This window comes from Harpegnathos saltator, unplaced genomic scaffold (assembly GCF_003227715.2).
Source record: "Harpegnathos saltator strain DR-91 unplaced genomic scaffold, Hsal_v8.6 scaffold160, whole genome shotgun sequence".
Taxonomy (NCBI): domain Eukaryota; kingdom Metazoa; phylum Arthropoda; class Insecta; order Hymenoptera; family Formicidae; genus Harpegnathos; species Harpegnathos saltator.
This window is the reverse complement of record NW_020229940.1, coordinates 1,095,368-1,111,616: the sequence shown is the minus strand read 5'-3', so window position 1 is coordinate 1,111,616 and position 16,249 is coordinate 1,095,368. Positions and strand designations below refer to the sequence as shown.

At 31.9% G+C, this 16,249-nt stretch overlaps 1 protein-coding gene across 6 annotated transcripts; it reads right to left on the bottom strand.

Annotated features, from left to right (window-relative positions):
• Nucleotides 1-3,728: 3,728 nt before the first annotated feature.
• Nucleotides 3,729-15,786, bottom strand: LOC105185801 (sorting and assembly machinery component 50 homolog). 6 transcript variants are annotated; one of them, XM_025296885.1, is made up of 9 exons: nucleotides 15,642-15,720; nucleotides 15,245-15,334; nucleotides 15,029-15,112; nucleotides 10,291-10,437; nucleotides 9,159-9,377; nucleotides 8,361-8,575; nucleotides 7,898-8,270; nucleotides 4,589-4,883; nucleotides 3,815-3,999 (listed from the first exon to the last, which is right to left on the bottom strand). In XM_025296885.1, the coding sequence occupies exons 4-9, from the start codon at nucleotides 10,300-10,302 to the stop codon at nucleotides 3,815-3,817; spliced, it is 1,299 nt and encodes a 432-aa protein (XP_025152670.1). In that variant the 5' UTR covers nucleotides 10,303-10,437; nucleotides 15,029-15,112; nucleotides 15,245-15,334; nucleotides 15,642-15,720. The 6 variants fall into 6 exon arrangements, with proteins under 6 accessions (XP_011143874.1, XP_025152670.1, XP_025152669.1 ...); XM_011145572.3 differs by lacking the exon at nucleotides 10,291-10,437 and having other exon boundaries at nucleotides 3,729-3,999; nucleotides 15,547-15,713; XM_025296884.1 differs by lacking the exons at nucleotides 10,291-10,437; nucleotides 15,642-15,720 and adding an exon at nucleotides 15,734-15,786.
• Between the last annotated feature and the right edge of the window lie 463 nt (nucleotides 15,787-16,249).

Sequence of the window (16,249 nt, the reverse complement as noted above, 5' to 3'; positions counted from 1 at the left end):
TGTCTTGCAACCTTACAGCCTTACTGTTACAGCTAATGTAGACGAGCCTTTACAGCTATTATAGACGAGCCTTATGAGCTCTCGCAGGCCAGCGCGACGCGACACGCGACAAGCGACGCGCGATATTCAATGATCGTTCTGCTATTTTGATAATTGTATGCTTATTGGATATCACGCGTTGCATATCGCGTGTCGCGTTACGCTGGCTGTGAGAGCCCTAAGATTGCGAGGATACTGAACTATCTACATAATAGATAATAGGAAATAACAACACTTGATCATTTATTTGTGGTGTACAAAGCTTATTTCTCAACTCATAAGTTTGACTTGAACGTAAGTATTATTACTTGTTTTAATATCTTTCTGCACTATTATTTTATATACCTTATATTATTGCTATTATTAACTTAGATTAATTTTGCTACATTTATGATATATGTAGATGCCACCACAATATAAACAAAAATTTCGTCTGGCTTGGTTAAAGTCAGATAAATTCAAAGACTGGCTCTTACCTATTGATGATGACCCAACAAGAGCAACATGTAAGTGGTGTAAATGCACTATTACTGCCAAATTGACTGACATTGATAACCATTCGATAAGCAGAAAACATATAAGAGCATCAGCTCCATTTACTTCATGAAAGAAGGAGGGCGTAGTACTGGGTGGCGACGGGACGCCGTGCGTTCGGGACCTGCATCTCATTTTTCGTTCCGAGGAGAGAAAAACATCGAGAGCGCGGTAGTCGCTAGACCGGGAATCGAACCCGGGTCTTTCGCTTGCCGGGCGACTGCTCTAGACCACTGAGCTATCTGACGCTCACGCTCACGACACTCTCCCCTCCCCAGATAACGTTGAGAGATGTCGTTCGGAAACGACATCGTTCGGAAGCGACGTTTTGTCAAAAGAAGATTGATTTTCCTAAAAGAAATAAGAAGACATCAGTTGCTAAAAGTAGATAATACCGCGTATATAATACTGCTTATAATAAAATGAAATATGAAAAATATATATATATATAAATATATATATATAAAAGCGATATTGTATCAATAATATAATATAATTATATTATTATGAATAAAATTAATCAACAATAAAACTAATTATGTATTTATTTTAATTCCTTTCTTAAAAATATATGCACACGTATACATAGCGCGCGTGCACACATACACACATTTATTAATTTTAGCTTATTTCTGGGGTTTTTTGGAGAAGCATTTGACGGATTTTAAAATTCAGAGTTGGCAACACTGCTAGTGCGTGTAGCAGTGCAGCTGAAAAGAACAGACCAATAGAAAGCGTAGTACAAGGAACGGTATAATAAACAACATTTGACGGCCCGCTGTGACTAAAGTTAGTCTGATGTTATATTTGTGCAGTTATACCTTGTGCATTTTCTTTGTTTTCCTGTAATAAAAATATACTTGTATTTTTTTGTAGAATAATAAAAGCGTGATTTGTGTATTATATTGTGTGAAAAATAACCAAGGCGCCACCACCACACACATACACACACACACATTGCACAATCATTTTTAGAGGTTAAACAATATTACTTTTAAGATTATTATCATATAATATGAAACGTAGATTCTCTAAAGCAATACTATATAGAAAAATAAAGAGAGGAACCACAACATGTTTAGATTTATCACAAAATTATTCAAGTGATTCTGATAATATATCAATATGTAATACTAATAACAATATTTCAGAAGCCAATACAACAGTCATGGAAAATATAGAATTGCAATGTGATAATAGTAAAACAGACTGTTCTAATGCTTCAGATTCCTTGGATAATTTTGATGATGTTACAGAATGCAATGCTTCAATAAATCTGAAACCAAATGTAGTAAAAGATAATGAAAATAATTTTATCAATAAATTACGATTATGGGCAATATCGCATAACATTTCACATTCAGCTTTACGAGATTTGCTACAATTATTAAAATCAGAAGCTAATATTTGTGTGCCTCAGAATCCCAGAACTTTGCTCCATATTCCTCGACACATATTCAGCAAACCTGTAAGTTCAGGCACTTATTCACACATTGGAGTTCAATCTGCAGTTGAAAAGCTTATCAATTTGTTAGAGGAATAACCACAAAAATTAAATTAGTTAACATTGATGGTTTACCTCTTAGCAAAAGTTCTAACACTCAAATATATCCCATATTATGCTCAATGCATGAATATCCTCAATATATAGGAGTGATAGGTGTATATCATGAAAAGCCTAGTAACGTAAATGATTTCTTAGCAGACTTTACAGTAGGAGCTATAAAATTATCAGAAGAAGGTTTTATTTATAAAAACCATAACCTGGGAGGTTATGCGCTGCAAAACGCACTTGGTTTGTTCTGCGAATTTGCTGCAAGTTGCCCGGCAGCAAGCCTTGATGTCAAAGCCGAAAGAGGACACAGTTGGCTACAGTTTTGGTCAAATTTTAATCGGACTTGCTGCCAATTTGCGCTCAATTTGCACTCATTTTGCTCACTGGGTATAGTATGTCAATATAAACTCACATGCATACCTTTCTCATATGTTATATTAAATGCACTTAAAAGTAATATGATATGGAATGTATATGTTATAAATAAAAGAATGTTCGGCGACCCGCGTTTATGTGTTAATAACTTCTGAATTATTTTATATTGTTGTGTTAATTAAAATGCGTTCAAAAGATGTAAATAGAATTTCGGCATTTGCATAGCGATATAGTGATTACGCGCTCACGCACATTACCGAGCATTTTGTTCATGGTAGCACTTCCACTTATAAAATTGTTATCTCCATATAATTTAAATATAAAACATTATATATGGATAGATTCAAAATGAAAAATACAACTTTTTCTTCTATATAATGAAGTTGATAAATAAATTAATTAAGTCTGATATGGTCATTTTGTTAATTATTAAAAATATATTTTTATTTTAACCAAGTCTATTTTATTTTTCATAAAAAACCATACAGTTTTTGTTTTAAAAGTTTTTTTCTATCTGCAATAGTTATCGAAATAGCATAAAGGGGATGAAACTTTGAATAGTTTCAACCCTTAAACCTGCGCCATTGCTGATAAAAATTTTTTATTTTTGGCTATTCTACAAATATGCTAAATTTCATCGAAATCGGAGACACATACTTCGCGGATATTCCTTGCCAGTACATAAAGAACATCGAAAACTTTAAACTTATTTTTCTCGCGAATGCTTAAGCGTTGCATTGAATGGCTTTACTCTTCATTAGTAGGGGGGGGGGAGGAGGAGCGGGAGTAGTACTATATATATATTAAGCTCGTCGAAATCGGTCACTTTTGGTCTTCCCCTCGTTAGAATAACTCGAGAAACTAATTTATTTTTACCAATTTATTAAAAAAATCATATGATCTAATTAAATCTATCCAAATCTATTTTAAGATAACTTTTATAAAAACATTTCTGCCCTCTTTAACCCTTTCCTGCAACTTTTATTTAAAATTTTTTTGTAAAATGCGTAGCAAAATAAATTTTCAGACAGTAATATTAAAATAATTCACCCTGTATACGGTTTTCAGTGAAAAGGTTAATTAATAACATAAGTAATTATAATTATTATAAGCTATGATTCTTATAATTGCGAATAATAATATATTGTGTTTGATTTTATTGCAAATATTATATTTATCGACTGATTGTAGTATCTTAGGAAATAATAAAAAATGAATTGTATAATCTTGCTTTTATTTACATTGAAATTGGTTATACAAAGAATAATAAAAGATACTATTATATTGGAACTATTGGAACGTAAGAAATATTTAAAGATAATGCACGCCAATGCCAAATTGAAATTGTTGGAGTACGTCGCTCCTTGTGAACATCAGTGGTGCAATTAAATTCAATTCTATGCGGGCAATGTGTCCTAATTTCATTGCAAGACCTCCACCAATGGCACAGCGGACATTTTCTGTGAAAATCTTCATATTTGCATTGTAGATATTACCTGAAAAATATTCAAGCATATATAAATATGAAGTATATTGAATACACTAATTAAAAAACTTAGAAATGGCGTAAACTAAATTAACATATCTATTGCGAATCTCGCAAAACGGTATGGGACTTTTATGTTTATCTTAATCCAATCTACTTTCACCTTTCGGGTTGGCAGCTAATTACCGGACATCCTGTATATTTGTAATTCATTTTCATAAGAATATAAGCAAATATATAGCATGAATGTATAACTTGTCTGTTAAATTGTCATGAAATAAGAGAATTGTTATTCTAAATAGATATAATAATCATACAATTATTTTAATACATATTTTTTTCATTTTCGAGATAATTGATATATTTCTCTGGTAAAATATAATTATTTCTCTTATTTTACCAAAAGCTTACTTCCATATAAAAAAATTTACATAATTCTAATTTAAGTAAATTTATGTAATATGTAATCTCTCTTTTTCCTTTATTTCTACATTACTAATTACAAGAAAAAGTTACATGATCTACATAATCGACAAAAATAAGATTTATATTTGATAGTAAGAATAGTAATGATATAATTATTAAATTATATTACTCACCATACGTGAAAGAGAAATTAGACAGATTACCACCATTCACAAAACCATGTAACCTAAATAAATCTCCAAAACTGTTACGACCAGGTCTAAATGGAAGCGGTGTATACATGTGAAGAGCAGCTGCCCAATATATTTCACCGCCTATAGAATTTCCATCATAACGAGGGCCGCAACCTCTCAAATCAAATCCTCGGAGATTCAACGGGCCACCCAGAAAGAAGTGATCAGCAATATTTATTTTCATATCATTACTAATTGCGTTGAGTAATCCAGATTGAAAACCTAGCTGAAACGTCTTTTCAAATATAACAAATTTTATTGTATATTAATTGTTGTTTATTATGTATTGTAAATATCAAACTAAATCATTCAATTAACTACATAACTACATTGACATAAACCATATCAACGTTTATATGAATGTGGGACACATTAAACTAAATAACAAAATTTCTACCATTTTACAAATAATCACGTAAAATTTTATTTACGTTAAAGTTATTTTTAAGTTATTAAAGTAATATTTAAGTTACTTTTATATTAAATATTAAGTTATATATATTAAATATTTAATTTATTTTAAATTATTTTTTCTAATTTTATATATAAGTAAGCCAGTCAAGAATTATTTTATAATATTGCTTTAAGGAGGACATATTAATTTTGATAAGTTCTGGTCTTACAGTGATAACCAAATACAATTTTACAATTTTTCCAGAAGAGAAGATACATCCAGAACAGATAGATATATTTATTACATTACGTTAAATCGTAAAATAGGTTTGGTTTTTTTGAGTTGGCTCAAGTTTCTAGTGATATAGAGAAAATGTAAAGCCAAATGATTTAGATGATCACGAAAATGACATTCCTGCTTTTGAGTTATAATGGTTTTTCCCTCTGCAACCGTGTTCATGATTAATCCGCATCGCAATAATCTCACGGGGCATCGATTATATTCACAGCACTTTGTGTTGAAATTTTGAATTATTTTAATATTTGAGTTTACATTGAGTTACTGTAACCCCATATTTAGAATCCATAAGTCCACACTGGTTTCAAAAGTGATTTATATAGCAAAAGTTTGTTGCATAAACTAATGTTTTGTTTGTTATGTTCTACAAGCTTGGAATTCTGGCCAATCAACCATTCCATTTTAGTTCTTACTGTATTCAGCTATTTTCTTTAATTTTTATGTGTTCCTTCCAACGAAGCTTCGTCAAGCATTGAATGTCATTCCAAGATGTTTCGCGCAATTTAAGTACGGAATTGCTTGTTGATTAATAGTAATCGACATAGGAACTTCTTCCTTCAGAGTTGAAGTTGATATATTAAGACTTTGTCTCATTAAGTCTAATATTATAATAGGTTTGGGGTCGATCTGAGATCAGATTCGTAATCAGCGACCCCAAAAACCCATATACAGTTTTCAGTCCAGGTTTTCGGGTTTATAGTTCAAAGTTTACAAGTTTAATGTGAATGCTCATGAGGTTGGGCTATAACGGCGCAGGGTTTGGAATTCATGTTATCTTAAAATGGCCGTAACTTTGTAAGGAAAAATCGTAGATGACCATTCGATAGCTCATTTTGAAGAGAAAGAGTAGTACTAAATGATGCAATTAGAAGAAAAGAGCTAAAAAATTTTGTGCGTCCTATACATAACCTCAAAAGTAGCCCAAAAAGCCATTTTTCGAGTATATAACCTCAAATATCTCAAAATCCTGATGTGATGGGCCAATTCTGACCCCGGATTCGGATTATACGCAGAAAATTACTTGGGAAACGACCCCCAGCTGCCCAACAACAATCATGATCCCATTTTTTGTAGACCTGTGTAATTAGCGAGATATCGTGAGTTAAATATTGAAAAAATTACGAAGTTTTCCTTAAACATTTTAAAAAATATTAGGCAAATAAAAAATGTATCAAACAAAAACTGTTTAAATTAATTGGTAGAAAAAAACGGTGTAATAAAAAATTGGGGTTTCCATTTAACTCAATAACTCAAATCGGCAAAATCACAACCTCTGTGTCTGACGCTTATTACTTCTAAGATCAGAAGAGATTAATTGTCGAGAAGTATCTACTCTCCCATTTTCGAGGTCACTCTTTCGAATAGTGACACTTAGAAATACTAAAAATCAATGTTCATATAGGTTTTTAACAAAAATATATAAGAAATCATGATTTTTTAAAGGTTTTTTTTATTTGGATCTTAATTTTGATACTGAAAAGAGCTCCAATCATTCTGGAAAATACTTAAAAAGTGCATGCGAGACTTATATTTTGAAGATATGTAGTTCTCATATCATCATTAAACATGGTAGAACCAAGATGGCGGCTAATATGAAGCAATTTTGGTTATTTTTGCTAATTTGTGATATATTCGCGTTCCATTATTTTTTTCAACTATATTCGACTATTCGAACATTTAATAAAAAATGTAAAAAGTTAAGTAATGTAAAGTTTTTATTTAATTTTTGGTTTTATCATTTTAGTTTGAATATATTTTAAATACTGTAAAGTTTAAATGTCTATAACTTTTGATAAAAGTATTTTTTAAAGAAATGTTTCAGATAAAGTTTACTCATTTCTTCTCGTAAAATCCAAATGTGTAACATTTTATAGGATGTTCCATTTAATATTATGAAGTTAACCTCCACCCCTCTTCAAGGGAGAACGAGAGTGGATTTTGGCTTATACAGTTAGAAAAATCTCTCGAATATATGAAACTTTATCATAAACAATCTTTTTTATGCGACAAATATTTTTAGTATTTTTGGGTTGCCACAACACTTTACATGGGCCACTCTATATATTAATAACCTTTTTTTCATTACTTCATTGATAACAATAACAACAAATGGTTCTATCTTATTTCTGTGTGATATACTTTCCATATATTCTTTCCGTTTTAAATCGCAAATTTACTTTATGTTTCTTTTATTCTATTGCGGGTTGTACAGTATTAATTGAATAAAGTTTTAAAACATCACTTTATGCTAGATACTCGATCGTTAGCAGACACTTAGAATGGGGAGGCCAACAGTAAGTGACATAAAAGTTCTAAAGCTAGTTATAAATCAGAATTTTTTTTAATTGCATCATTTAGTGCAATTTTAATGAAACCTAGAAATATATACCTGTATTCTAAAAAAAAACGTAATTTGATTTCTGCTACTTTATTTTGCCTATCTTTTATGCAAATTTCGCTATTTATGCTTTATTTCGGCATTTCTTTATTTATGCATTATTTTATTTCGGTCTTCATTATTCCATAAGAAGTAGCATCATACAAGTGTAAATACTTACAAGATATTCACTCGGTGACCAATTACTCTGTATAGCAAGTTCGTTCTTTAAGAAACCTATATCACCACCAAATCCAGCCATCTCTGTTGTTAATCGCATAAAACTTCCGGTAACAGGAAATATAGGAGAATCTCTTTTATCTATCGTCCAAATATACCTTAAGGCAGATTTCAAGTTCGGTCCGCATTGTTCCCGGACACGGAACGCCGCTTGTTTTGAGCAAGTTATATTTCTAAATGCAGTTTCATATTGTATGTTATGTTTAGATATACTCGTTGGATTGAATTCTACGTCGAAAAGCATCCCCTTGTCGTTTTCTTTAAAACCAGACCATGGAAAATCATGTGTGGTATTAAATATAGTGCTGGTTAATCTATAAAATAACTCAGCAATTAATATAAAATACAAGTATGATAATAAATATGCTAAAATCATAAAATAAATATAATACTGTATAACTCACGCTGCATTGTATAAGTTTCGTGGAAACGGTTTAAAGGCAGATATGTTAAAGTTGATAGAACTTTTAGTACCATAAGAATATTCCACTTGAATGCGTTCTCCTCTCCCAAATAAATTTGGCGCTTTTGCACTGATCATCAAAGATCCTTCGTTGTCCCCAACCATCGTATTAATGCCACCACCTAAGCGTCTCATTTCACGCACTTTAAAAGTGACCTAATTACAATAAATAATCTAATAAATATAAATGATTATATATCACATAATGGAATATATAACAACCATAAGACTGCAATATGTTTATATCTGAAGAATTACTTATTCTTTGTTGAATTAATGTGTAATTATACAGGGTATCCGGAATGTGATCATTAATATTTTGTGTACTGGTAGAACTCGTTAAAACAATTAAAAAAGTCCTGTGCCATTTTACAATTTTTTCAATATTTATTCCGTAATTAATTAAAATGTGTAAACGAATGAGCGCACGAGAATGCGACAGGACGAGCTCTGTGTATAAGATAGCTTACCTCGCGCGGCGAGAGACAACCGTAAGCGACAAGAGGCGTGCGCGCGCGACGAAGAACGAGCGAGCGCGAACGTCGAGCGAGCGAGCGCAAGCGACAAGAGGCGGCCGCCCAGCGCTCTCTACGCGTTCATTGGCTCACATGTTTCAATTAATAACTCGATAACTATTGCCAATTTGACATTATGGTATGACTTTTCTTCTCGGCTATACCCAATCTACCAGTACACAAAATATTAATGATCACATTCCGGACACCCTGTATAGACCCACTTCTACACCATCAGGGGTGGCTTCAGGACCTTGGCTGGTATCAATGTAAATTCCAATACGTCTAAAGCATCCTAAAGTTTCCAATTTTTCCTGCACTTTATAAGCGCGTATAATAACATCTTGAAAATCTTTAGCTTTAAACAAGTCCGTCACTTGTGACTTGACTATATCGTCTTTTGTTCTCATAAGGCCATCTACGTGTATTTTGTCAACTCGTGCCTATTATAAAAAAAAAGATATTTAAAATTTATGTATAAAAAAGAACGCAAAAAAACTCTTTTTTGCTTTCTTGCTCCTTCGTTTCCTTCCAAAATATTTTATGTTCACTTTAAATATTTTATTCCTGTTCATATTAAAGTATCAGAAAAAAAATTTTTTAATCAACGTTGTTAAATTAGGATAGAAGCCAAAGATATGTTTCTTTATGTTATCCTATAAAGTTTATCTCACTTCATTGCTTGTATTGATTTTTTAATCTTGTTTAATTTACATTTCAAAAATTCTCTATACAGGGTATACGAAAAATATTGACACTTCTTAATATCTCAGAAAATATACATTTTAGAAAAAAATATTTCATACAAAGTTAGTAGGGTTTTATAAGGCGCATTATCCTGTATACGCGCCTTGTATATAAGTTTATTATATAGAATGAGTCTGATAAAAGTTCACTACATTTTCTTACAAACAGTTAAGATAGAGATTAGAGATAGAGGAATATTTCCATTATCAAAATTGTAAAATACAATTGTAAGGATACATATTTTAGTGACTTTCATCCTATAGATAATATTTAATAAGTTTAGCAACTTTTGTATCAGAGTATTTTTCGAAAATTTAATCATTATCAGAATATCGATAAAATTATAAGTCAGAATATATGAGCGTTGAAAATAAGCTATCTCATTCATTCTTCAACTTCAACCGTTTGCAACAAATAGATCCAACAAATAGATCAATAAAAGTGGTCCTATATTATTTCCTATGAAATCACCCGATTTAACATGTTTGGATATTAATTGACCAGCTGACCAATTAATGTGATTGGTCGAAATATTTCCCCTACCCCGTTCCTCATTTCTCCCAACCCCTACTTAGAAGAATGGAAGAATATATAAGGACAACCACAAACCAGGAAGACCATCAGTATCGGAGCTCCTAGCCCTGATGATGCAAGTTGCAATGTTTGCGAAACGTCGGCACAAAACTGAATTATGATGCGGTATCCATCCGGAAGAAACACACCCTAATTGTATCAATGGCCGCGAAAGTCTAAAAACTAATGTTCAAAAGGTTTTTTACCCGTCGCTCATTGTTTATTAAAAAGTTATAAATGAAATTTTATAGATAAAGCCCATTTTTTTAGACACAACGTGCATTAAACAATGTTAAACAGTATATATAAGCGGGAGAGGGGCTTCCCCCTGTGTGTAGTGTTTATCACATTTCAATGTATAGTATATGTGAAAATTACATTTAATTGATAAAATATTTTTATTAATTTTTTGAGAAACAATGAGCGACAGCTAAAACCTCTTGAATATTATTTAGGAGAGTGTCCTTAATAATATATGTAACGGACAAGATTATCTGAGGTGGGTCCCCTAAACAGGAGTTTTACTAATAAAATTTTAACATACAATGCCCGCCAAAAGTTCCGGGCCACCTAAATAAAATAAATAAGTTCTGAGTGGTTTAAGATATTGGATTGATATTTATAAGGATACAATGGGATTACAAAGTCTACCATTTAATTACAAAAACACCCACCTTCATATTATAGGGGGGCAGGGAGAGAGCAAGGTCGGAAAATCTAAAATGACATGTGGGGTTGAGTGAGAAAGGGCTTGTTTGAAAAGGCTTTCCGAGATGAGAACAACGCGGGGTTGTCATGGTTTCTATGATATTTTTTCGCAAAGTTATGATTACTTAAACATTTCTATTGAGATTTTGCGATAAAGAAGCCACGGCGAGTAAGATAAAGCTTCACACGTGTTTCTAAGTAGATAGAAGTACGTGTTTCTAAGTAGATAGAAGTACGTGTGCGCGCGCGCGCGCGTGTGTGCGTGCGTGCGTGCGCACGCGTGTGTTCGTGTTCGCCGCGAAGATAAGGACTCCGTGGTTCGTCAACTCAACGGCAAGGAGGGTCTGGAGTCGTGGTATTTCACGACTCCAGACCATCCTTGCCGTGAAAAATGCAGCCGCACCTATAAAATTCCTAATACTGATGTATATATGAAGGAATAAAAATTATTATTATAGAAAAAACCAATTATTTTATTAAATGTTTGAATTGGTGTCCTTCGACAATTTGGCAGTGTCCTAAGCGAACGTAAAACGTATCCATAACATTAGTTATAAGATCTGATGTGATTGAATTCAAAACGTTCATTATTTTTTCTCGCAGCTCTTCTACGTTTGCGGACCTAACCTCTCATAGACTTTGGTTGTAGCTATTTGGTTGTGCTATGGAATATGGAATGTGTAATACACATTAAATAAATTTAACGTGTATTACATTGTGTGTAAATTTAATAAAATAATTCGTATTTTTATTCCTTTATATATACATCAGTATTAGGAACTTTATGGCTGCGGCTGCATTTTTCGCGGCAAGGTCTGCAGTCGTGAAATACTGTGAAGCTGACGAACCACGGAGTCCTTATCCTCGCGGCGAACACGACACACACACGCACGCGCGCGCGCGCACGCACGACGCGCGCACACACACACACACATAACATATGTACTTCTATTAACTTAGAAACACGCGTGAGGCCTTATCTTACTCGTCGTGGCCTCTTTATCGCAAAATCTCAATAGAAATTTTTACATGATCATAACTCTGTGAAAAAAAATCGTAGAGGTCTCGACGACCCCGCATTATTCTCGTTTCGGAAAGCCCTTTCAAACGAACCCTCACTCAATCCCATATATCGTTTAAGATTTTCCGACCTCCCTCTCCCCCGCCTCCTTTGTAATGTGGTGATGGGTGTTTTTGTGCTTAAGTGATAGACTTTGTAATCCCACTGTATCCCTATAAATTTCAATTCAATACCTTACACCAGTGCTGGGAATTAAGTGAGCAGCGATTTCAAAGGCAACGCCCGCGCTTCCCCCACTACCTCCTGAAGTGCGGCGGCCGAGCCGCCGATCGCGCGTGAGACGCTCTGCCTCAGGAACGGTCTCATATATGATAAAATGGGATCGCACCCTCCATCAATCCAAACCGTCAAACCAAAAATAAAATATTTATTACTTACGGAGGGTGCGATCCCATCTTATATCGTATATGACTGGTTCTGAGGCAGAGCGTCTCACGCGCGATCGGCGGCTCGGCCACCGCGCTTCAGAGGTAGTAGGGGAAGCGCGAGCGTTCTCTCTGAAATCAGCTCGTGCTGTTCACTTAATTCCCAGCACTACCTTACACCATTTAGGAGTTATTTAGGTGGCTCGGAACTTTTGGCGGACACTGTATATGGGATATATTTCTCTATCTTTATGCGTTTGTGAAAAAGAAGTGGTAAATTTTTTATCAACCTCATCCTATACAGTGTCCCATTTTAAAAAACGCACCTCGATAATTCTTCAACTAAGCATTTTCAGTAAAAATGTTTTGGACAAAAGTTATATGATTTCAAGGGACACATAAAACAACTATATTATTTTGTTTACAAATGGCACCACTTTCATTATATTCACTGATCATTACTTTTTTTTTAAATGGAAACCCCAATTTTTTATTACACCGTCTTTTACTACCAATTAATTTAAACAGCTTTTGCTGGAAACATTTCTTTATTTGTCTAATATTTTTTGAGATATTTAAGGAGAACTTGATAACTTTTTCGATATTTAATTCACGACATCTCGCTAACTATTTGTCGGAAGAAATGTGGTACTAGACTTTTCTGCTCTATTTAATTTCAAGAATATATTGTTACAATAGCGCCCTGACTTTTGTTAATTTGATTTTGAAATTTTCAAGTCAGTAAGTTAACAAAAGTCAGGACGCTATTGTAATAATATATTTTTGAAATTAAATAAAGTAAGAAAATCTAGTACCACTTTTTCTTCCGACAAATAGTTAGCGAGATATCATAAGTTAAATATTGAAAAAGTTATCAAGTTTTCCTTAAATATCTAAAAAAATATTAGAAAAATGAAAAAATGTTTCAGAGTTGTTCAAATTAATTGGTAAGAAAGAACAGTATAATAAAAAATAAGGGTTCCCATTTAAAAAACGCAAGTTGACCTCCAAACGACCTTGAAAGTCATGGCCAAGGTCAAATTTAAAGTCACCATCAAGTCCGTTAGACAATTTTCTACAACTTTTGTATTTAAAGTTTTTCATGAAAACTTGATCCCACAAAGTTATTTGAGTGTTCCGGTAGTTTTAAGACATCCTGTATAATAGTTAATTGTATATTAAAGTTGTATTAAAACTGTTCAATAAAAATTGTTAATTTTGTAACACAAGTGTATACGCAAATATTGAATTATCATTGCATGCAATGAGGCAATTATTGAATCATTGTAGAATTAAACAAGAAATTTAGCGATTTATATATTTTTGCCAGGGAATGTTATAAACAAAATATAGATCTGTTCAACTCCATATATAATAAATAAACTCCATAAACTCCAATATATAAAAGATGTATGTCTTAATATATATAGTGAGACAGAATCTTCACTCTGAGGAATGATGGTTTGCAAAAAGGATCATTTTATGTTAATCTATATTCTCTAATACGTTGTTTATATGCTACGCGACCGCGAAGGTGACAATTTTATTTTATAATTTATTATAATTATAAAATAAATTTATCTACTAAAGTACATTGATTCGGTTGATATTTATGTTCTTCAAATCTCTTTATGCTTATGTTTATTGTTCAACTCAATCATGATTCTTTTTCCCCGTCTCTATCCTACGTCTATGTACGTAGTCGACTCTTGGGTAATCATTTACAATTATTGTTTTTTTTGGTGACATGTGAATAGTGTCATACACCACATCAGTTGACACCAGAGAGGAACTAATTGTGTGAATATATATTGCTTTTGACTAAATTCAACATAAACCTCAAATGTTTGATAAAATCAGACAATCAATATTACAATGATGTCATGAATGTAATCAGGTTCAGGATAGACATTTTGAATACTTTTTGTAAACTGTATGCAAATGTACTTGAAGTAATAAATAAATAATTTATTTTATAATTGTAATAAATGTCACCACATTGTAAAATAACATAAACATTAGTAGAATCGATGTACCTATGTAGATAAATTTATTTCAGATATCGTTCAGATTTATTTTACAATAGTTTTATTAATATCTCATTATAAGTTGTCTTAAAAATGGACTTGTAAGATTAAGATTGCTTCAAAAATTATATGTTGATATTTAGCTTCACTTTTACTGTATAATTATGTGTAAAAAAAGAAATATATATTTTATACAGAGTATTCAATAACAAAATCTAGAAAAAATACTACTTAAGAAACTATATGTCAAATAGTTTCTTAAGTAGTATTTTTTCTAGATTAAGTAGTATTAAGGGATATATCTTTTTCTATTTCTAAACCAAACAAATCTTTAATAACAATCATATTTCTTGATTATTGAGATATTAGATATTATAATAGATTATATATATATATTTTTTTATTATATTCTGTCCCTAATCCTACAACTTTTATATTCATATATATTTATTTATATTCATATTGATATCTGAATTAATACTGATACTGACATATAAATTAAAACTTTTTTACTGTTCCAGTGAAAAAAATTTTTATAACTACAACTTACATTTCCCTAGAAATTTTCAGATAATAAAATCTTGTCAACATACTTTTATCCCATGTAGATCAATAGGTTTCATTTGTTTATTTCCATCTTCTCTTTGTAATCCGGATTTATTATGAAAAACTGCTTGCTGTAAGAAAGATCTAAAGTAAATCTATAAACGTATAAAATTTATCAGAAAATTTTATCAATATATAAATAAAATAAATATTTAGAGCAATATAAAAGTTAAATCATATTGTCATATAAGTCATGAACATACAAGATCATCCATTGCATCAACTGATGATTTAGGTTCACTCGTAAAGATATTTTTCTTGGACTGATCAAAATCTGCAGGGCTGCTAGGTTCCTAATAATGATATCTGCTTAATATATTATATTTATATATAGTATATACATTGAACATTTCCAAATATAATTGTGAGCATAAGTCATATGAATTTGTCATATGAGTATGAATGTATATATATAGAAAATATTCATATATATATTCACATATATATCCTAGATTATACAATATTTTGAGTTTTTAGGTTATGCTGAAACTTAATGAATACAGACCTTAGCATAAACAATACCCATTACTTTAATTAAATGAATTTGATTTCTCTTTGCAATAATTTGCAATAATAAAATAAAGTGTTAAAGTCTCATACCAAAAACGGTATGATAAAACACGTTTCGATAGCGATGAATTATGACAGAAAATTTTTTGGTTAAAAATAAAACAACATATATATGTTCAAACCATGAAGTAAAGCCCGGTCCGGTATAGATTGCAAACACCCAATTGCAAGTTGCGAAGAATGGCAACTACTAGTTACAAAGTGCTATTTTCAGTTGTAAAAGAGTCTGTTCTTTATAGCTGCACTGCTGAACTAGTGCAATAAGTTAAAATGAGACAACTATATTTTTTCTCATTCTAACTTATTGCACTAGTTCAGCAGTGCAGCTATAAAGAACAGACCAAAGGACAGTTGCGATTGAACGTTCATGCAAATTATTTAATCGATTTTTATTTCAATTTTTTTTCCAAAAAAGCGCTCTGTACGACCCTGCGGACATTTCTCCTGATTGCAAATATCATACATATAAGGTGATTCTCTTCATATTTTGTTCATAATGTTTTTTGTTCATAATTTGCAATATAACTTTGCCTAGTTCGCGGGTCTCCGCGAGAGGTCTCTAGTATGGCTCCTGCAGACACTTAACTCGAAGTAGAATTTCTGAACGCAGCCAAAGGTAACAGATTCAAATAATAAAG